General features: G+C 39.5%; 1 protein-coding gene across 1 annotated transcript in view; it reads right to left on the bottom strand.

Annotated features, from left to right (window-relative positions):
• The window catches only part of PCNX2 (pecanex 2), a 151,669-nt gene that overhangs the window by 76,121 nt on the left and 52,616 nt on the right, over window positions 1–22,932 (bottom strand). The window contains exons 14-19 of the mRNA XM_061471262.1: window positions 22,676–22,786; window positions 20,989–21,080; window positions 10,475–10,584; window positions 8,563–8,659; window positions 1,872–1,964; window positions 1,196–1,346 (exon numbers count right to left, since the gene is read on the bottom strand). Coding sequence (XP_061327246.1) covers window positions 1,196–1,346; window positions 1,872–1,964; window positions 8,563–8,659; window positions 10,475–10,584; window positions 20,989–21,080; window positions 22,676–22,786 — 654 coding nt within the window. The remainder of the gene's footprint in view (window positions 1–1,195; window positions 1,347–1,871; window positions 1,965–8,562; window positions 8,660–10,474; window positions 10,585–20,988; window positions 21,081–22,675; window positions 22,787–22,932) is intronic.

Here is a 22,932-nt window from a genome sequence, read left to right as displayed (position 1 = left end):
GAACATACACTGAGAATGATTAAGTCACAAGATCCATCAAAAAATGACAAGCAAGCTTTTGGCTGGTAGCAAAGGCAAGATGAGAGCTGGGGGTGAGGGGGAAGCTGTGCTTCTCACAGTACATTAGTTGCTTGTAGAAATAACTGTATCGGAAGAGGAAATCAGACCTTGGCATACTAAAACATTCACCAATACCCACATGTACCAGGGCACTACCCACTGAAGCCAGGAGACACTGGCAAGAACAAATCTTCAAGGAAGCTTCACAGTTCCTTTCAATTTTAATGTATCTTTAAAAGTGCTGTGATGGAAATTAGAACTCTGAGTTGCACTACCCTTGCTGTTTAAATGCTACATAGTTGTATATCAGAAAGCAGAAAAGATTCTGCCTTAATTTCATCAATAAATTAAGTTTTTAAATTATATAACATGCAAATATGCTAAGCACGAACTATAATGTAGTTATAGTTGCTTTAAACACAGCAAGTAACAGTACTGTAATGTAAAAGCAAAAAGCAGACAATGGCTTATGAAAGGCCACTTAGAGCTGGTAAGATGATTAAGGGACAGGAGCATTTAATATAGGAGGAGAGGCTGATAGATTTGGGATTGTTTAGCCTTGAGAAGAGAAGGCTCAAGTGGCTTCTTTTTAATACCTGACTGGGGCATTTTGGGGGTATAAATATCTGATGGAAAGGGCAAAGCTGATGGAGCCAGACTGTTCTCAGTAGTGCCCAGTGACAGGACAAAAGGAAACGGGCACAAACTGAAATTCCATTTCAACATAAGTAAACAAACCAACCTTTCTTACTGTAAGGAAGATCAAATGCTAGAACAGGCTGTCCAGAAAGGTTGTGGGGTCTCTATGCTTGAAGACAATCAAAACTGGACACAGCCCTAAGCAACCTGCTCTAGCTGACCCTGCTCTGAGCTTGAGCATTAGACTAGACAGCCTCCAGGGTGCCTGCCCTTCTGTGCAGTGGTCTCAGGAGACAAATTTTACAAGCTTGTGGATATGCTGGTGATCAGGCAGGGGGGAACAGAAGTGATGGGCTATGCATGCTATTTGAAAGAGGGAAGTATAAGCACAATTTACTCTCCCTGCTCTGTCCCTTCTGGATTTTTTATTTTTATTTTAAACCAAGACAAGCTGCAAGTCATTTCATCACTGTTTAGAAAAGATTTTATTACAAACCTCTCACTTCCCGTTGCTGGTGCTCTTTGCTTTTAAGTATGGGGTGGGAGATCCACAGCCAGGGGTGATGCTTGCGAAGCTGAGGAAGTATGTAATGTGTTACGAATCCTACAGTCCATGCTAAAGCAAACAGGACGATGCTGAGAAATGGCTGGGCCAGAAGAGGAAAAAAAAAGTCACGGTTATAATTTTCAAATAACACTTTGTTATATATAACTTTTTTTTTTTTTACATTTTTAACAGTTCCTATTAATTGCTTTTTTTTTACGTAAATGATTTTTATTCCTGTCTTCAAACTCTCTGACCCCTTGGTGGATATGGATTTTGAAATACCTATTTTGCACACACTGCAATTTTTTTCCTCCCTAACTGCAGAAAAAAAGGCAAGAGATCTGGCTTACTCTTTCTATCCCCCAGCTCCCACATCATAAAACAGCTGTGGATATGCAGAGTTTTAAGGAATGAGACATTAAAACAGTAACACAGAAATTAATACAAATATCCATAAACTAACTGCCTCACACATAAAAAATGTTGCAATGACCAATAAATACATTTTCACTAACATCTCTTCCCACAGTCTCTATTCTTTCCAGATGAAGCACCCTGTGGTTTGGCATGAAAGAAATAATACCTTAGACAGGGTGGGGAATAAAAAAACAGGACAGATACACACCCTTAATGATAGAAACACCGTACTGGCACTGACAGCAAATGACAGAACAGCAGCCGCTGTGCAGACAATGAGATCCGATTTCAAGATTTCTTTCTGTGAAAATAATTATTTTATACAAAATTAGAAAGCCAATACTATTTTAACCAAATGAAAGGATTCTGTTCTCAGTTACTCACAGTCTGCTTTGTGATAAGGCTCATCAGCATTCCCTGACACAGAAGTATTTTCCCTACTCGGCTTTGCTTTTGGAAACTATTTTTTCACACTGTAAATTCGTCAAAGTAACAACATTTAAATTCATCAGGCCTAATTTTAAATTAAATTTTTAAATAACATAGTTTTAAAATCAGGGAAATGAAAGCAGTACATTTTTATATTGAGTCAGACTCTGCTGAAGGAATATAATGTCTACATTATAACTACTTTGGGGAATCAGAATTCTGGTTCTATTTCCTATTTGCAAGCATTAAGATTTCTTCAGATTCAGTTTCTCTTGCTTTACTGAAATGACTCATGCTTTTCTGTAATGTCTTTAGAGACACAAAGTTAATACATTTATTATGTTCTAAAGTGACATGTCCCATTCTCTGATTTTCTGTATCAAAAGCCAAATTTCAGCAAGATTTCATGGATTTCAGTGTCACTGAATGATAATGAAAGGACATGGCTGCTTTTACATAAATATCTAGAACTAGGGTAGGAGTCATTTTGTTTCTAAAGACTGAAAGATATCACTGTCTTCCCAGCCTGGTTTTCCTTGTGATTAAAATGTCATTCTCAGTAAACAAATAAACAAGATGGCTTGCAATCTGTGCCATCTTCTGAATTGTACTTCAGAGGTCACCCAAATGTTTTTGTGAGCAAATAAAAACCTTGCCTAAGATTTATGAGAGGGGCATTTAAGCTCAGCACTCAATATTACTGCTATGTGATCAAATGAGTAGCTATTCACAGCCCTTGGTTTAAAAACTGACTTTCGCTTTAATTCAAAGTCATCTAGAAACTTCATATGAAATGCAACGCTTTTGTTAGAGTTAGAAGTTCATCTCATTTCCTGGTGCTGTAAACTAGGTAGTCTTCATGTATCTCATCAGAGAAAAAGAAAGAAAAATGAAGTAATAATGAGATAGCAAACCTACGAATAAGGGAGATAGAAAGAAAGCAAGCAGAACAAGTGAACAACAGGCGGGTTGTGAATTACAGGGGAAGCTGGTAGCTACCACTATATTTAGGCTGCCTATCACTCCCTGTTATGAAAGATACTTTTTAGTAAAAGGTCACAAGCATCAGCTCTTCCATTTACTGCAACAGGCCTTTGAAATTCAGAAGGACTAAAATGCCTTCAGGCTCAAGAAGTACTTTACTTTTGCTTTGTCTCAGGAAACTCCAGTCAGGTTTCGCTGAATTCTGGAGCCATCACCACTCTCCTTCCCTTTCCCAGGCTGCTCAGGAGCATGTACCTCCGAAAGAGCAGCACTCCCTCCCCTCCAAGAGCTGTGCCCTCTCCCAACAGCCCTGTATTCCACACAGATTTATAGGTGGGAAGGTGTAGAGCAGAGTTAGGTCCTCCTAAGTCTTCCTGACCATCAATTCAAAACAAGCCAGCCTTGCTGCCCACAACACAAAAGGGATCACAGGAAAGGCCTTCTTTTCCCTCAACAAACCTTTGACCCCTGCCTGTCCCCACAGGTCCTCTCCATTGAGTTCAGAGCTTCTCTCACTAGTAAGTTGTGTATCCAATTCAAATAGTTTTACTATGTGAAGCAGTACGGACAAATTGTGGTCAAAGCTCTGATAAAGATAGGTAAGGGAATCATTACCAATGTATGTAGTGGAAATAATGATTTTTTTTAACCTTTCCAATTTTTAAACACATTGCATACAAGCTCTACATAAAGCAGTGATACTTAGCTTGTAAAATTCAGGGTCTGAGGAAGTTAAACAGTACCAGATTTATATGGCACTATTTCAGCCCTTTTGTGAATACACATAATGAAAATCCTTTATCAAGTATCATTTCCTGCACAGTTGAATCCAACTGCTCAATAATTTAAATCAAACTTATAAGAACAACAAACACATTCCAATCATATTTTCAAGTTTTTCTGTACAAGCGGAGAGTATTACTATTAACATGACTTCTCTTGCAATTAGGTGACTGAAGAAGCTGCCATTTTAAGAAGTACATCAAATATTAAGGATTAAATTGTAAAATCAGCAGAGGTGATAGCATGGACATTTTTTTGGGAAGCAGCATCCTAACTTTCCACTCTATGCCAGGTCAGCAAAGAGAATTTTCTTTAAAAGATTACAGTCAAAAGAGAATGCATTACATTGATGGTATTGCACACAACTGATATTTCCTATCATTCCCATTTTGAGTTAGCAAGTGTTCTTTTTAGGGTGCTCTCACTGCTTTTGACACGTTAACAATCCCATACAGGAAAAGGCCTGTTTTTAAAGCAATGATTATTATTCAAGTATTTAAACCCAAATTTGATATTTTAACTCTGCAACATCTAAAATGTTTAAAGTATCATATATGCTCAGTCTTGCTCTCTTGCCTTTGCACGGCTCTGCTGCAAAATGTAAATGTATTGCTTAGCTGCTGACTTGCACAATGGTCCCCACAGGAGCACCTTCTTGATGTGGCAGACACTTTCAAACTTCTCACAGAATTCAGGTTTTTTACCTTCTAAAACAAATCTGAGCTATGGTTGCCTCTGTTTCATGTCATGGCACAGTGGTAAGGGCCCCACAGGAAACAGCTGACCCTAGACAGTTATCTCTGGCTGAGGGGGATTCAAAGTTACCTTCCGGAAAAAAACCTTGGGCATCCACCTACAGGTTGCTGTGGGTGGAACTGTGGCTTCCACCCTTCCTGCTCCTGCAAAACACGGGATGCAACCCTGTTCTCCATTTTTCATTTAGACCCAGCTGTCCAAAGCAGGATTTTGGATTTCATTCCCAAGGTCAGACACTTACAAACTGAATATTGAATACCCTACAACATGATGCTTGAGTCCTTCATTGCAATTGGCCCAATGTGGAAAAATTAAGCTCTAATCACAGTTAAAATCTCTGCAGTGAGAGATAATCACTGTTATAATTTGGGTTGAAAGCAGGTGGAATTTTTCTCCATTTTACACTCAAGGAAAAGAAGAAACCTCAAACCAACATCTCTCCATTTGATTACCTCATTTTTATAAGCAGAATATACTATAATGGCACTTTGGTTTTGTGGTTGTTGGTTTTTTTTAATTATTAACATAGAATCACAGATTATTTAGGTTGGAAAATACCTTTAAAATGACCAAGTCCAAACGTTATTTTCAATTATGCTTTCAGAGCTGTGTACAAATCCTTTTACTAGCTATCTAAATGTTTGTGTCAAAGACCAGGAAGAAAGCTGAATTTGACTGTAACACATTAGCACCCTCAGGCCACTGGTTAATCTAGTAATCAGCCATGTGGATGCCTAAAGAAATTAATTATAATGGTAGGAAGCTCCATTCTCAAAGTTGAATGGTCAATTATCCATCACAACTGCTTTATAATTCAGGCTTCCAAAGGTGGCAATTCTTACACAGATATTCAAGCAAAGGAAAATAGTAAAGGTCATGTAACTAAACATGAGAGATGCTGTATTTATTATTCTGAACATCAATGCAAAGCCACTACATAATACAACAGATTAATTTTCAGTATTAACCTTGTTTGCATTCAGCTCCTTGAGTAGGTGATTTGGTTCTGTATGCTTCAGGATTTCTGATTAAAATGGTCCTTAGTTAAATGGCATGTTATGTAGACCATGGATCTGTGTATAGATCAGGGTAAGGCTGGCTGTTGCATCCTGCCATCTCTCGCCACTGGCAAGTGGTCAGGAATATTCTCCTCATAGATGAGTACTCCAAGAGGAAAAAAAATTGACCACCACCAGGAGCCACATTCAAATAGTGACATCCTGTTTCACCCAATTTCTGAACTGTTTGAAAACCCCCTTGCAGAATTTCTGGAAGCTATTTAAAATGGGCTTTTAAGAGTGTTACGTCCAAAACATGACTGTTGTTGCCGAAGAAAGTCAGCAGAGACTGTGGCTTGACTGTTCTCCTCAAACTTGAGGCACACACATTTTCTCCTACCTCAACTCTCCCCTACTTGTTCTATTAGCATGGCACTGTGAGATAGCAGTGGGAGTCTCCTGGCAAACTGCCTAGTGTTTAATTGAGACAGAGGTACCAAATAGCACAGAGGTTAGACAAAGAGCCTATATTAATCAGAAATTGACCTCTCTTTCTTCAGAACATCACCCAGTGTGAAAGAATTAACACTGACAATTGACATTGTAAGCAAACACATTTGCTTACAGTTTTCATACAGATCGAGGGAAGCCTGGACAGAGATGTAAAAAAAAAGGTGGCAAAGAACTAATAAGCTCCAGCAACACTGAAGGAAAGAAGCCTCTGTCTAAAAGCATCAGTATGGAGCAAATGTACAAGCAGAAAAGCATCAATCCCCCAAACCAGGTACATCCTGGAAAGCAAGATGTGCCAGGTGTCCCACTTAATAAGTGCCAAAAAAAAAACAAACCAAAAACCACTGGCAAAACATGGCAGGAATGTTTTCCCCAGCCATGGTGAAGAGAAGAAGTCTTTTATCTGGCCAGTCCCATCACAGTCCTCCCTGTACTTCTGCATCTTCTGCCCCAGTGGCTGAAGGGCCCAAGTACAGTTGAACCACATGCTAACTGTTAGTGTAAGATATTAGATACGTATCCACATTCCTGACACAAAACCAGGTTGATAGTCTGCAGAATGACTCCATTTTGAAAATACAGCCAGGATCTTTTATGAACATTTGTCCATTCTTTGGTTTTTTTTCGGTTCCAATGTATTGAAGCCTTGCTCAAGGTTTCCCTCTACACTGTGAAATGCCCTCTGCACTGGACAACCACAGTAACCTCTGCAGTCCACTGGCAAGGCTTCATCTGCAGAACAGATGAGATCAGACCCTGCACTGCTGCAAGAAGGGCACCAGCAGCAAAGGATACAAGTGGGATATAAATACAGTGGGACAGAAGCTTTCATTGCATCTTCCATACAGTGCACAAGCACAAGAATGGACTGACGATGAATCATGGCAATAACCTACACATCAGAAACACCATGGAATATAGCAAAAACTTCAACATAATTTATTTCTTTTTATTCTTTTACTAGCTGGAGTATTTATTGCAGTGTGACCCTGTTGCAAACAGTTTAGTTTCCAAGAAACTTTTAAATACAAGCAACAAGAAATAGATTTATCACTCAATCTTACGTGGGCCTTATTAGAGTAAGCACTTTAAAATAACACGATACATGGTGGAAAATAACAATCTAAGCAGCAGCTTAGCAAAGAAAAGTAGAAAGTATTGGTACCATGGGATCAACTCATATGCCGAATGTGAGCCATGTAACACCTTATAAAATGTCCAGCAAATGATTCAAGATGTACAGGAGAGATGTATAGAAGAGACCCTTTGAAGGGACATATGGAGGCCAGGACATCTACCACACTAGCAACCTGTATCAGTAGGTACTATGGACTCCCAGGTCATGTCTAAGGGTCAAAAAAGGACAGTCTGTCTTTCAGGCACTCTTTCAATGTTTCCTGCTTCTGCAATCATTTGGGAGTTTAGGAATAACTGCCTAGGTGGCAAATGCTACATGCAGGCATTAGGGTATGGTCAGGGGGAAAGGTTGTCTAACAGCCAGGAAGCAAGACAGTTCACGACTCTAAGAAATGTCAAACACCCCTTAGTACTTCTGGAAAGTCAACACATGAAGATCACATTCCCGCATGAAGATCAGCCTTCCCTGCGTAGCAGTGAGGATTTTTATATAAAAAGAGACAAAAAGAAAGATGGGTCACTTTGGATGTTTAAGCTGAAGTGGAAAATAAACTGACACAAACTTAGAGCTATGTGTCAGACAGTAGGAAATAAACAGCCTGCCAAGCAAAGAAGAAATGATGAGATGGCAATGCTTGGCACCAGGCATGTACCTCCCTCTCTCATACTAGTCAAGTTTCACATGCTTCCTCCACCTCTAGGTGCCAAGCCTGGTCTGTGCTCCACCTGGCTTGGAGGGCATACAATCAAAAGTACTTCTGGCACAGAAAATGCATTCCTGAAAACCAGATCAACTAGAAAAAGAATGAATAAGGGTTGTTTTAAATACAGTTAGTGCTGTGGACCAAACTCTGTCCCCCTCCAATGCAGACAAGGAGTTTGACAGGACCGCTCACTTTCTTAAGCGCTTTTTTAAAAAGCATTTAAAAATGCCTGCCTTGTAGACACCAGGTTGCCAGGCTGTAACTATCTGTACAGAATCTGCACTAGCTCTCGGAGTACCAGGATAAGATGCCCCATTCCCCCTGCTCTAAGAGTACGTTTCCCACCAGCTGTATTGAGGAATCAATGTTGTCCTTCAAAAGGAAAATGGCAACATTCCCCTACTCTCTTCCAGCCTCATTGGAAAGAAAGTCTAGAAGAATTTCTCTCAGTTTCTATCTGTGGATTTAAAGGAACAGAATATATATCCTCCCATTTGTTATGCTTTTTGAAATTTAAATATTTAAAAGGCTCCTCAGTGGAGAAAACGGATGTGAGAGAGCTCTGAACAGAATGTAATGAAAGAAAAGGTCTTACCACTGATTCTCTCATCTTTTCTGGGAGTGGATCTGCTGATGAATCTTCAAAACGTTGGCGTAGACAGTGAGGGACATATTTGCATTGAATAAGGGACCTGTTTAAAAAATAAAATCTTAGTTAAGATACTTCTGAACATTTCTGACAGATATGAATATACCTGGGGGGCAGAGAAGCAGGAACAGCCTCAGTCTTCCCTCCTCATGTATTCGGTAACTATCTTGTCTCTGTATAGCTGGAGATTGACGCAAACCAGCTCTACCTGTGAACAAGGTAGAACTTCCTCATCAAAATGTTAAAAAGTCTCAGCAGTCCCACCAATGTAACTCAGTCATTCAGAGGAATGAACAGAGAGGGTACTGTTGCATTCATGCCTTTTATTAATGTTTCAACTAAACCGAAACCAATATGGAAGCAGTTTAGACCCACATTAGACAGGCCAAAGAAGCTATTGCTATATATCCTCAATTCACAATTTATGTGCTAACTCCTTCTCCATCTTAAAGTTTATGCCACAGGCCATCCCTTAAATACTGTTTCCAATCTCCTTAACTTCCTTCAGTTAAGTTCGGAACTGCTTAAAAAAAAATACATCTTAAACCTCTTTTTTTTTTAAGGATTATACATTTTTATCATGATTGCACAATACACATTTGATGATGTACATATATTCTTAATTTTAAGATATTTAACAACTATTTCAGTTGCCTGAGATTCGATTAAGAATGTTATGAAATCAGTAATCAGGTTTAAAAGTTAAAATGGATTTAACAGTTTAAGATTACTTTCTTAAAACAGAAGTTTTAAAGAAAGACAAGTTTCTGTTTTATTAAAGAAGCTAATGAACTGGTGCATCCTTCCTGGGAAGTGGGAGCAAAGAATAGATTTAAACTACTTCACAATTGAAAGAGCTCACCACTTCCCTGCTCCTTTGCAATTTATCCGTGTACGTTTTACTCCAAGGCTAAACAAATCTCCCTAATACAGCACACAGCTTACTTCCTTCCATACCCAAGTTCCATACTGTAACACTCAATGAATTAGATGCCACCTAAAGAACCTCACCTCAAGACACACGCACCTCATGAATCAAAGGAGAGAACCTGTGGGATTCTTCACAGGCCCTCTACACTGTTCTAGGGTAAGACTGAACTGTCTGTGAAGCAGAATCCCAAATGGCATGGTGACACTGGCTGCACAAAACCCACTTACTTGCTTGCTTAATCCCAAAGCCATAATGTAGATGCCCAGCTCCTTCTGGACAACCCTCATGATAGCCATATAGCACAGTTCCCACAAAGGAAAATTTGTATCTGCTGCCCTTGACTATGGATCTACGGGCCTTTCTCATGTCACCTCAACCTGCAGATCACAACATTAGGACTTCTCCCCTGGATCTCTTGTTTGCAATGTCAGCTCTTAATACACTCTGACTCTCCTCAGCTACCTCTAACAGACTGTGTCAGAGCAGAAAAGGAAGGAGTTAATCTCAGAGAGGCATAGGCTACTGACAGTGACCCTCAGGAAGAGCGGGAATTGAGCCATCTTCCCAGCACACCAAATGTCCTTTCTCCTTGCCACAGCACTATCCAATGCACATTCTGCAACACCAAGTAGCCTGAGCACCCTCTCAACTAAACCACTATCCTCCTACATGGCAAGCACACAATTTTCTAGAGGATGAAATCTGCTTCAGAGAATTTGGATAGTGCTGTTTGAAGAGCACCAACCATACTGTCAATCTGACTGCAGCACTTCATTTATTTAAAAAGGACTGATACCAACCAAGCAGACATAGCAAGGAATTACCAAAGTACTTTGGAGAGATAATCCCTGTGCTTCAGAAACTAAGCATCACTCTGGCTGTGTGCTATACAGAGTAATCAATAAATAACATTTGCAGGCAACTTACATCAGTACAGATGGGTCACTGCTTTGTCTGCTGAGGTGATAAGAAAGCGCAACTAGCAGACCACAGAAAGCAGAGAACAGCGCTGGAATGTGTTGTGCATCCCAGGGTTCCTGAACAGAAGGACAGAAAGCAGAGCATTTTAAAGTTAGGAATGCAGAGTTTAACAACAATAACAAAATTAAGTAAGTCATATATGCAGTGCTAAATGCACAGCATCTGAATTTGTACACCATCTATGAAGGACTGAAAATCCTTTTTCATATCAAAGTCTGTTATTATGAAAAAGACTGAGATTAGAGGCATATTTTGTGATCATATTATGTAATTCCTGTATAATCAGCAATTAGCTAGGAAACCACATGAAAGGCAGGTTTTCTCTCCTCTTTGATGAAACACTAGAGGCAAATTCTCATTAAAATGAGATGCAAGGGAAATGAAAAGCACTGTATTTGTCTAAACTCTAAATTGATGTGTAGTTACTTGGCCCATGGTCAGATTATATGCAAGAAATGCCAGTGTCACCTAAATCAGGCAGTGGGATACAGTTCTGCCACCTCACTCTGAAATCTTTCTGCTGCTTTGTAGGTTACATCCAGGCCCTGCCTGAATGATAACAGGGGAGAGGGCTCGCCACCCTATGTAACAGCCCTGAGCATGGAAAGAAGGGACAATTTATACACTTGCCAGCACACTTTGGGCATAACCAAGATGAGAAACAGTTTCTGGGTGACTGAAACAGCTAAAACTGGCCAAAAATAATATGAGAAAAAAATGAAGTAAGAAACATTCCAATTTTTTCAGGTGCAACGAACACCTAAGACAAACTAATTTCCTTTTAAGGGACAAACACTCAAAGCACTGCAAGATAAGGTCTCTTTGGAATTTAACCCCAAGATTCTCATTATCCTAACAGCAGTATCACAAAAATGAAATTCTAATTCCAAGAATCACTTTCCCTTCAGCATACTAAAGAACATCACAAAGATGAAAGAGACAAGTTTCTAGTTCTATCAAACAATCCTACTCAAAACAGTCATTACAAATAAAAGTATTAGGAAAAATCCAGCATCATTTGTCTGACAAGTCAAACTTTGCCTTCCAATTTCACTCTCCATTTCATTGTTCCCTGTTTTGGGGCCAAATACATTTTTGAGTTAGATCTTCTAATGCTTCGTCTCAGGTCAGAAATTTTACAGAGAAAACTAACTGAAGCCAAAATGTTCTGAAAGTGGCTGAATCACAGTGTGTTCAAATATCCACTGCATTTCTAGGGCAATAGATCTGCATACAGATCCACCCAGCAGCTTCTAGTGCATGACTGCCCCTTTGCCCTGCAACTTTTTCCCGAAGCAAAATACTGTAAAGAGCCCAGCAATATACCTGGTATTGAAATGTATCCATAGCCAGTTTGAGAAATCATTCTGCCCTTTTTCTACTGTAAAACTGCACATGGCTGGTTGCCCATATCAATGTCTCAGGAAGTCTTTACTTGCATATTTTCTGTATATTAAACACAGCTTCTACATTTAGCTGGCCTATTCCTCAGTTCCAAAGTGCCATTGTGCCCTCAGAGCTCAGCTGTCAGGAAGCCAGGAAGGCAGGCAGGATAGGCATCAACATTCGCTATGTGCCTAGAGAGCAGGATTTTCCAGAATAATGCTACACAGTGTTGTACAAAAGATGAGAATGAACAAAGGTGTCATATCTCCGACATCAGGGTGATGTACCCTGCTCCATTTTGTCATTTTCCTCCCCCACTGCCTGGTAGAGCTTTAAATTAAAAAGATGAAAAAAATACAATATAGCTCATAATTGGACGATGATTCTTCTCAGTAGGAAAACAGGAATGACAGGTTTTAGTTTGGGGAGCTGGTATTATCTGTCATACTAGACAGGTAGTCTGATTTCCTACTTTTACCTCATTTGGTTGAGGTGACATGTTGTACTTTCATATCAGTTTTGACTTTGATGCAGACACTCATGTAGTCATTTTTAAAACAAGTGAAATGGACTTACAGGATTAAGGATGAAAGTGATGAGCTACAACAGACACAGTGGTCTGGGGGTGGAATTTCATTACAACCACCAAATCTCCTAATCCCAAAACAATCCACTAAAAAGGAAGATAAAGGTGTCTTTGAATTTATGAGCCTTTTGCAACTGGTAGAGGTTGGGAGGCAAATGTATTTTGAAAACGGGGTGATAGTACTTTTCTGTCCTATATTATTTATCCTTTTTGCTTCTTGTCACAGAAGGGAAAAAAAGGCATGTGGTACTCTTATCTCTCAAAGATATGCTCAAATAAATCATATGACCTACTTCAGAGACAAAAAGTGCTCTGAAAAGAGAACCACTTGCGGTAAGTAGAAATCCTTGATACTCTTTTTCCTCCCCCTCCCCACAGACTACTCCTCTCAATTCAACAAAGACTTAACAGATTGCTGCAGTATCAGCATCATTGAAGGTGAAGGTGTTTGCATAGTGGCTGGCTTTTTAAATATGAAGACAAACTCCAGTTGTTCTTCACAAAGCACACACCCCCTCTGATTTTCCACTCTTTCATGATTTTATCACTATTCACAGAATGGATTTGATTGGAAAGGACCCTTAAAAGTCATGTAGTACTATCCTCCTGCAATCCAACTAATCTTTCTTTGATCTTTTTCCTTTACCTCCACACCCCAGCCTCATCATGGGTCTATGTTACTGCTCATATCAAACAATACATAGGACAGCTGTTGAAGGTAACCAATTCAACACATGTGATAGTAAATTGAAATAAATACTGAACATATACACTCTGAATGAGATGGTAAAAGGGAATCCTCCCCACCCCCAAAGGTATGAGAAAACAATAACAACTCATTCTCTACAAGGTTAACCATAAACTTAATTATATTACCATGGATGCTCCTTTTCAGTGAACACTAGCAACCAGGAGATGGGAATTATTCATGAGCCTCATGTTACACTGGTTAGAAACAAATTCTAGGGAAAGATGCCCACCAGCCTTACATTCCCATCACCCATGGAAAACAAAACATGACTTCCCAGAAGTGCTCCATAAACTTGACAAGTAATAAACTAACAGACTACAGGTCTCACTGCCCATTCTGAGCAATATTCTGTGTCTCACACTCCCAACTGCTATCTGTGACTGTATTTAAAATTTAATGACTGAAATTTAAAACCCATAAGGATGGCAGTGATGCTGGGGTATGCATGTGTGCACACACCACCTTACACAACAGAGTCCTGGTCTGTGACTAGGATCCCTCAGCTAGAATGTAAGATGAGCAACAACTTCAGGCAGGGGCATGGATACTCATATGTCACATAATGGTGAGCTTATCCTAAACAAGAAGTACAGATTTCTACATTCCTACACAGTTCTTGTACAGTGACATACTTCCGTAAGAGTAACCCTGGGCTGCATCAGATTCTGCAAGCATAATTTCCTTTTGCTGTTATATCTGGACAATAAGTTCTTATTATACGCAGAAAACTAAGAGCATAACTATGGAAGTTATGTCTAAAGTGCAAGCCTACGGCTGTAAGCATCACTCACTGAAACATGCCATAGCTGGCAACCCTCTCAAAGCTCTTGCATGAACCTCAGGGGTCTCTAAATTGGAAAGTACATAAAATCAATGAGCCTTGTCTTCAAAGACTCCAACAGGGCTGGAAGTACGGTACAAAGAAGCAAAGCTGTCTAATAATCCTATACTCTTATTTTTAGTTACTCACACATCCGGGAATTCTGTCTATACACATGGGCCTATTCACTGCTGTTTAGAAATTCATTTGGGCAGTGTTAGCAGATTGAGGGAGATGTATGCTTGCAATTCTTTCCCATTATAAAACCATAAGACAAAATATTTCAAAATTATTAGTACACAGATGAAGCCTGAGTCATTGAAAACGGGAATCAAGAAGCATTGTTATTCTGATTAATGTGTTTAAAACTCATTAAACAACAAACCAAACTACATCAATGTGAGCTGAGAATGGTTTAAAATACACACAGGATTTTTAGTAACTGTCCATTGAAACAATAAATAAGAAAAAACTTTAATGGAAATGATGTAACTTTATTTTTTTATAAAACATGCACTTACACAGAGCTGGAGGGGGCAGCTGTGCCGCATGTGAACGCATTCACATCAGTTTAATTTCTGACCCAGGAGCAAAATCTGGAGTTTTTCCAGGCTGATTAAGACAAACCACAAGTTCCTTCAGCAGTTAAAAATTATATAAATAAATGAAAAATGCTGGATGATAATTAACTGGTTCTGGATAAGTTTCAAATCCAAACCAGCTGATTGGAACAGAAAGCAGATGAGAAGGACTGACTGATTCCAGAAACCTTTGGGCGTGTGCTCTTCTGCTACACTGATGCTCTGGAATGCTACAGACTGATACCAAGATAGATAAATTCCAGACTGAATATTTGAGGAAAAAGTAAGGGGACATACCTGACCTTTTTAAAAAAAATCTGTTTAATATTGGGGTACAGACCATGAAGCAGATGGTGCAGGAGACAAAAATCAGCACATCAGGCAATTCTAGGCAAGTGAAAAAGATGGCACAGAAGTTCCTGTGTCTCCAATCTGATGGATGTAATAGCAGAGAATAAAAACACCTCCATGAGGAAACAGATATAATCCTTTCATATATCAAAGCTAAGGTGGCTATTACAGCTTGCAATTTCTGCTCGAGATTACAGGATTGAAGCTGAGATCAGAAATAAAGCCAGGCTGAAGTGAGCACATATAATGTAAACTGAACTCAGTTACCCAATAGCTTCAAAAGCAAGGTGAAAAATTGCTGCTAGTAGATGTAAGAATCCACGGAATGACCAAAAGAAGCCATAAAACCATGTTTAAGATTTAGAACATTTTATTACACAAAAGTAAATTAAAGTTCATAGAGGACCTGGAAAGAACTGGAATAAGGAGTGATGATATAATTCAACAGAGGCCTGGGAGACAAAGAATAATCTCAAAGACAGCAAGAGAAACTCAAATCTTTGCACTTCAGAAGACATTTCTCTCTTGTCTGAAATCAAGTTCACAGTATTGTTGTATGTAAGGCTATATAAGCAGCTGGTGTGACATCACTCATGGCAGGGATGTGTCACGGGATAAGATGCATGAAGAGATGATTTACAGCTCCTGAAAGCTGTAGCCAAACCACCTTTGCATCACTGGGATAACAGCACTAAATCCAAAAATATATACAGGTGAGTTCACCAGAGGGAACAGCTTCTGTTCACCAGCTACCAGACAGTGACTTGAGAATCTGTTTAACTCACAATATACTCCTTTGACTGACAACTGTGATGAACAGTGTCCTGTCCATCCATAAATCCTCGAGACCTCACACACATGGACGGAGACTTGGAATTCCAGCTATTTGTATTTGGGCCTTTCTGGAGTTATGATTTTAGATGCAATACTCTGTACTCCCTACTGTGAACCATTCTGGGGTTTCTCTTCTTAGTTTGACAGAATTAAACAAAAAGAAAACTGATCAGTGCAGAAGTAGCACCATCAGAGGAGATCCCGACAAACCACAGACACATGGTTCCTCCACAGAAGCATCAAGCAAGGGTACAACTGCTGAGGAGCACGCTGAGGAGGGGAACTGACCCCTTGACCACAGCAGGTGGGACCCCTTTGCCTCTCAGTCATCTCCAAACAAGTGTCTAAGACACAGAACTCAAACACAGGTCTCCTCATCATGCAACCAGTTTGCGCCTGGCATTGTAACAGGCTGTCCCTTATTTTGGTTGTGTGGAAAGTACATGCTGGGTTTTGTAACAGCCTGTGCCCACGAGGTGAGCAGTATGCAGCCTCTCCACAAAACACACCACATGCTTCTGACAAAGTCCTGTGCCGGGACATGTGAGCAGCCTGCCACATGATCCAACCTGCACGTTCACTGTTAGCACAAGACTGGAGATCTGTCCATCCTCTTCTAGGTGATATGTGTATTTTATTTGAGACAGAAACAGTTCTGGTCAGGTGATGGCAAAGATGCTGCAAGGTCATTCAGAAAGAGAGCGCTACCAGATGAATTCATTCGGCACACCAAATTTTGTCTGCAGATCATAGGATGAACTTTCAATCGAGAATACTGTAGAACAATTTTCCTCAGGCAGCTTATCTGAACAAAAATCAATGACAATTATTAAGTTAAACTAATGTTATGTCTATACTGCAGCTGCTTTTTCACAGAGACTCTCAGTTGGTTTTCTACAACATAATTCACCAGAAAAAACAGTCTGGACAAGACGTGGGATTTCAGCACAGGCCTATTTATCTTAGTTCTCAGAGTTTATATTCACATGCTGAAGGTTAACTCTAGTACTTGCACTGTTTTGTGAGCATAGCCCAAAACAATTGCTCAATTCTTCCTTTTTAGTTTTTCTAAAATAGGAGATGTAGAGCAAAGAATTGATGTGAACTTGCTACACTAAAAACATTTTGAAATCTGACTGCAACTAAATCAAACTATTGTATGTATGTTGCGTAGTTTCTGCTTTAAAAATGAACAAGAAAATCTCACTTAAGAACACAGATCTATTATGAAATTAACAGTGCGCATTGATTTTGATAAAAAATAAAAGTATGTGGGAAATTAATTATTCTTTTAATGAGCTTCTTCAGGAATAGTATCTTTCCTTTTGAAATAATTAACGTACACAGAAAAATGAGGCTAGGCTATTTCACCCTGCAAGATAATAATTAGAATACAAGAGCCACTTAAAGAAGGAAAAACTCAAGCCTGATACCACTGGAATGGGACTTCAGCCTAGGCATTTGATGTGAGCAATTGTTCACCAGCAAAAAGCACACAACCACTTCAAGATCCATTCTACTCCACAATTTATTTCAGGAAATAGAACTCTGCCAGTTACACCTGCTGAGCTATAAGATTCTGCCAATAAACAGAGTTTATATTTGAGGATGCTGCATTTCAGCCAAGAAATAAGCTTTGCAACTCAAAAATCCTGTGCCAGAGAAGCTTTCCCACTCCTGAGTCATTTTGATTGTGATGATTTTCTTGACCTCCATAAATATTGAAAAGTTTGCTCTGTTGGTTTTGACAAACTGACTAAAAGTGGAAAGAGAAAAATAAAAACAAAAAAATGACTGTAAAGTGCAAGTGTAGAAGAGATGCCATTTCTATCTTAAAGAAAACCATGTAATTATCACTGTTGTGCAAACACCTCAGTGAAATAGGCTATGGCATTTGGTCAGTTTTGAGTTAAACTCTGCAATTTCTAGCGCACCAAAAATCCAAACCTTCATTTCATCCATCAGATGTTGTTGCTTACTACATATCAAAACAGTTCTACTTTCTTACAGGAGCATTAGATCACCTTTCACAGTGGTCCCTATTCAGGACCATGTTTTTCTGTTACATTTAAGCGAATTCCTATTCCTCATCCCCCAACCAAAGAATTGTTCTCTTGCAATGTTTTAGACAACAGTCCAAAATGAAGAAAAATATCTCTGGACCTGACTGAAAAACACAGAGGGATAACAGAAGTGCTTATTTCATAGCTTCAAGAAGAAAAAAATGTATGACATTTCAAGCACCCTACTAGACTGAGATTATGAGCTGAAGCAAGTGGAATCATCTTTACATGCTTTAAATTAACCTCCTCAGAAGTGCCTTCACAAGAGCCATGCCATAAAAATTCAAATTAACTGTAATTTCTGTGTGAACAGAAAGTCTGCACTTGATATTGGTAATTTACAACAGATATCTTGTAAATCTTTCACAGCACTCTACAACTTCAGGGTAGCATTAAAAGCATATTTCTAAGCAGTTTGAAGTCTAATCCACAAGAAGATTGCTTATCTACAAAGCCACCTGCATGCTGTAATTTTAAGTATTATGCCGAGAAAGAAGAGTGAACAATATTTTAATGGGCGCTTTTTTTTTAACACTCATTACAAAACTATTTCTTAAAGTATCCATCACACAGCTTCCCTACCCTCAAGTAATCGCCCTCTGCTAACTTTAGCGGGAGATAAAATGGTCATTTCAGATATTTGCCTGTTGAACTCAGGTTTAATTCAATTCCTTCCTTCCATAAAGATCTTTCTGTTTTCTTCATTGCTTCTTCCCCCATCACAGATTTTTCTCACTTTGTTCATCCTTACAGAGAGTCACCTTGTCCATCTCAGCTGCCACTTTCCAAATCATTAATATAACAAAAAAAAAAAAACCATAGCAGGAATACTAGTTACTTTAGGAAACTGCATAAGAAGCAGTCACCTGGATCAGGTGAAACCAGTATAACTGATCTACTGGGTCAGCCTGACAACAGATTCCCTGGGAGTACACAACAAGTTCAAAGACATTTAAAGTGTCTTAATGGAACACTGCTCACTAACTGAGTTGCCATAATTTATTGCATATGGACTCCAGCCACCCAAGGGCAAGATTAAATGGTGGCTTAACACGTTTTACCTTACTGCTGGGAGTGGTTAAGAACACATGAACAGCAAGCTCTGACAATCTGTGAGAGACCATTAAGGCATTATAACAGACCATTTTTGATTTAAAGTTCATATTCAAAATTTTAAGTGGAAAATAATTCAAAACCATTGTAGAAATGCTTATATTCTTTAAAGAATTCCCTGAAAGAAACATCTGATCACCCCTCTCATCTACGTAAATTTCCAGCCTGGGTGTTGACATGATACATCTTTGGCTGTTGTAGAACCTCATACTGGGATCTCTGTGTGTGCTGTGCATGCGTAGCACCACAAAGCAACCTCTCACGTATGCCCACAAGATGTCAAGAACAGCTTGTAAATGACTGCACATCCTGACGCAGCCCTGCATGGGCACTGATAGCATCTAGCCTGTAATGAAACACTGTCAAAAAACCTGTCTCTTAAAGGATATATTCTATCCCTGGTCTCAGATGAAATTCTGCTCTAACTGTGGTCACTGGGAATTTTACAGCAGACTTGAAGGCAGCCAAAATTTTATTGCTAATTATTTTTGCCAGCGTATAGACCCAAAGCACACCTCCATCCTGAGCATCATACACAACTTAGTCTCTACATCTGAAGGGTACAATGAAGTAAAAGGCAGCACAGAATGGGGCAACTAACTTAACTACCCCTGTGAGGGCAGCTGTTTTACAAGGAGACACTAGAAAGGCTGGGACTCTTCAGATTGAAGAGAAAACAGCTGGTGGGGAGGGGATATGACTGATACCTACAAAACTGTGAAGGCAGTGGATATGGCAAATGTAGAACAGTTCTTCCACAAATTATGCAATATTAGGCATAGGGAAGGCTTAGTGAAATTAGCAGATCAGTTTAAAATCAATGACTGACAGCACTGCTTCACGCAGAGCACACAGAACATCTGGAATTTGTTGGCACAAAATTATTGAGACAGACAGAACCAGCACATTCAGGAAAGTACTTGGCAAATTCATAGATAACAAGTCCACAGATACCGAATGAAATAAGCATGGACACAGTCTCCAACATCCCTAATCCAATAGTTGTGGATACTGGTGGAATATTAGGGAAAAGAGTGGCAGTCATCTGGCTTGCATTAAGTTTCTAAATTGCATTCCCCTGGGGATGTAGACACATTACTGGTTCAGATAGTCCACTGGTCCGCCCAAGGTGGACATTTAATTTCTGAGGTATACTGTTATAAAGCAACCACAAATCATAGAACGGTTAGGGTTGGAAAGGACACTAGACCATGTCACTCAAGGCTCTGTCCATCCTGGCCTTGAACACCGCCAGGGATGGAGCATTCACAACTTCTCTGGGCAACCTGTTCCAGTGCCTCACCACCTGCACAGTAAAGACCTTCCTCCTCATACCTAACTGAACTTCCCCTGTTTAAGTCTAAACCCATTACCCCTTCTCCTATTGCTACAGTCCCTAATGAAAAGTCCCTCCCCAGCATCCATATAGGATACTGGAAGGCTGCTATGAGGTCTCCACTCAGCCTTCTCTTCTCCAGGCTGAACAGCCCCAACTTTCTCAGCCTGTTTTCATACAGGAGGTGCTCCAGCACCCTGATCATCCTCGTGGCCCTCCTCTGGACTTGCTGCAACAGCTCCATGTCCTTTTTATGTTGAGGACACCAGAACTGCACACAATACTCCGAGTGGAGTCTCATGAAAACGAACAAATCCAGCCTGGCTTATACTGGTCACTTGGAGTTGCAGCTTTTTAAGCCAAGGCTGCTGTTACTCTTTGTAGGGGAAATTGAACGGATCATTTCAGGCTGATTTATGTAAGTGGTACACAGCCACAGGTATTAGATGCATTCACTCCAGTATTGCTACTACAGTTTCAATTTATTTCAGTGTAGTCAATAGGCAGAACTTGAAGCATGGCTTGTAAAGCCTATTTTGATAAACATTGACAATGTAGCACCAAACAATGCTGGTCTCCCTGGATTATATGAATTTTAAGCTTGGAGTTTTGAATTTTTACAGTGCTTTTCTGGCTTACCTTTACTGCACTGAAGCAGAAAGCATATAGAACAATCAGAACCACAAAGCTTCTGGAAATGCTGTACAGTGCAGATATGAACCCAGCAGCAGCTGAAATATAGACATTACATGTGAGTTAATTTCTTCCTAAATAAGAAAGTGCAATCAAAATAAAAAAATGAAATGGCTCTTGCATCACAAGAGGTATAGAGATTACAATCAGGTATCATAAAGCAGTTTGTTGAGAGAATACCTAATACCCTAAATAAGCTGACTAAAGTGTTTACAGCAAAGACTGAAAGCCAGGTGCCACTGTACCTCATGTGTTTTCCATTGACCTGAGGTCCCACACTATTGCTTTTTGTACTGAACATTGTTTTGTTAAAATACCAGTATATGTCCTCATATTGCTACCAAGGAGGAATGAAGTGATCTACAAACTGGCAATTTTGTAGTCAAATTCTATGTGGAGTTTTCCTCCTTCCCTTTGCTCTCCTGTGACACAGGCTCTGATATCATCCAAAAGCATCCTAACTCGCTTGGTGAACCATGATTTGAAGCATATTAAGCTACATGAACAAATTTAAAGGGAGAGAGAAGGATGCCAGCTGATCTCTTGCTATAACCTCCTTTGCGAGCTTCCAAAAGCAGGGTAGGAAAAGCTGTCAGACAGAATTAGGAGTTCAGCAGTCTCAACAATAGGGCTGCAAAACCATTCTCTAATTACGGTTCAACATACACTGGAATCATCATTACTGACAGGATGAGGACTTTATCCAACATGGTACTTCCTCCAGGTAAGCTATGGTATTTGAAACAAAAAGCAAAGAACGCCCATATCATCTGTACTAGTTTTAACCACTTGCCAAAGGCTACATCTACAGTAGCAAGCAGAATGATGCAGTAAGCAAGGGTCTGTGGGATTAATAATGCTGAGAATGTCATATCCATGATAAACATGCTTGAGCTGCCTTACTGCAGAATGTCTCTAGTCAGGCCCCACAGACTATGCTCATTAGTGTTAGGAGTGTAGTAGGTGCACCCTGACAGTGCACCTTTCTTCTGAGCTTCATCCAAGTGGAATCTGGTTTGCATACTCTAACACCATTCCGTGGTGCAAAACACATGGTAAGGAAGAACAAGGAGGAAGTCTGTTTCTCATCCAAGCCAATATGACAGTGTAGATGCACCCCAACCTTCTCTGTTACTTAAGTTATAATGAAAACCAAAACCTACTACTACCAACCAAAAAACCCTATGCATCATCTCTCGTAGGTCTTGTTTAATCTCTGACTGAAATAACACCAGATAAAAAAATCACACATCCAATGTCTTGTGAACATGCCTCACTATGGAACAATGCATTTTTTTATTATTTTTTAATGGAGTTTTAACAAAGAAAAAGAAAAATAAAAATAAGGGAAGTTTTGGGGTTTTTTTGTCAGCATAGTAAAGATTCAGATCAGATATACCAGGAAAGAGCTCTTCAATGTCAAAAATATTCTGCAGCCTATAGCTCAACTTGCATGTGACTTTTCAAAATAAAGAAAGAAATCAAATCAAGGGGCTCTTATTAGTATGTTACATGACTACCATTAGCTGTTTGAGCTTTAATATGCACTGTACTTTAAAACATGCAATAATATCCTCCAGTCTAAGTTTATAAACCCAGAAAGGGATAGCTCAGGCTGCAGCTGGGTACTTACCAGAACCACCAAAAAGCAACATGTCTGCTTGCTCCAAAAGATATATACAAAAAGTGTTGATTTGAGGGAAAAGACCAAGGAGAGAAATTGCAGGAAAGCAATATAAAAACACTAAAGAAAAAAAAGATATATGTTAGAACACAGTCATACATCACATTGGATGGAGGACAGAAACATGCATCATACCAGAATAAAAAATTGTTGCAATAAATTCTGAAGATTATTCAAGTGAACATATCTCAACCTTAACAGCAACG

Source organism: Pezoporus flaviventris, unplaced genomic scaffold (assembly GCF_033815535.1).
Source record: "Pezoporus flaviventris isolate CSIRO_AGI_PZ_B2104156 unplaced genomic scaffold, CSIRO_AGI_Pfla_v1 ptg000066l, whole genome shotgun sequence".
Classification (NCBI taxonomy): domain Eukaryota; kingdom Metazoa; phylum Chordata; class Aves; order Psittaciformes; family Psittacidae; genus Pezoporus; species Pezoporus flaviventris.
The sequence above is the reverse complement of the archived record's forward strand: the minus strand, read 5'-3'. Positions and strand labels throughout refer to the sequence as shown.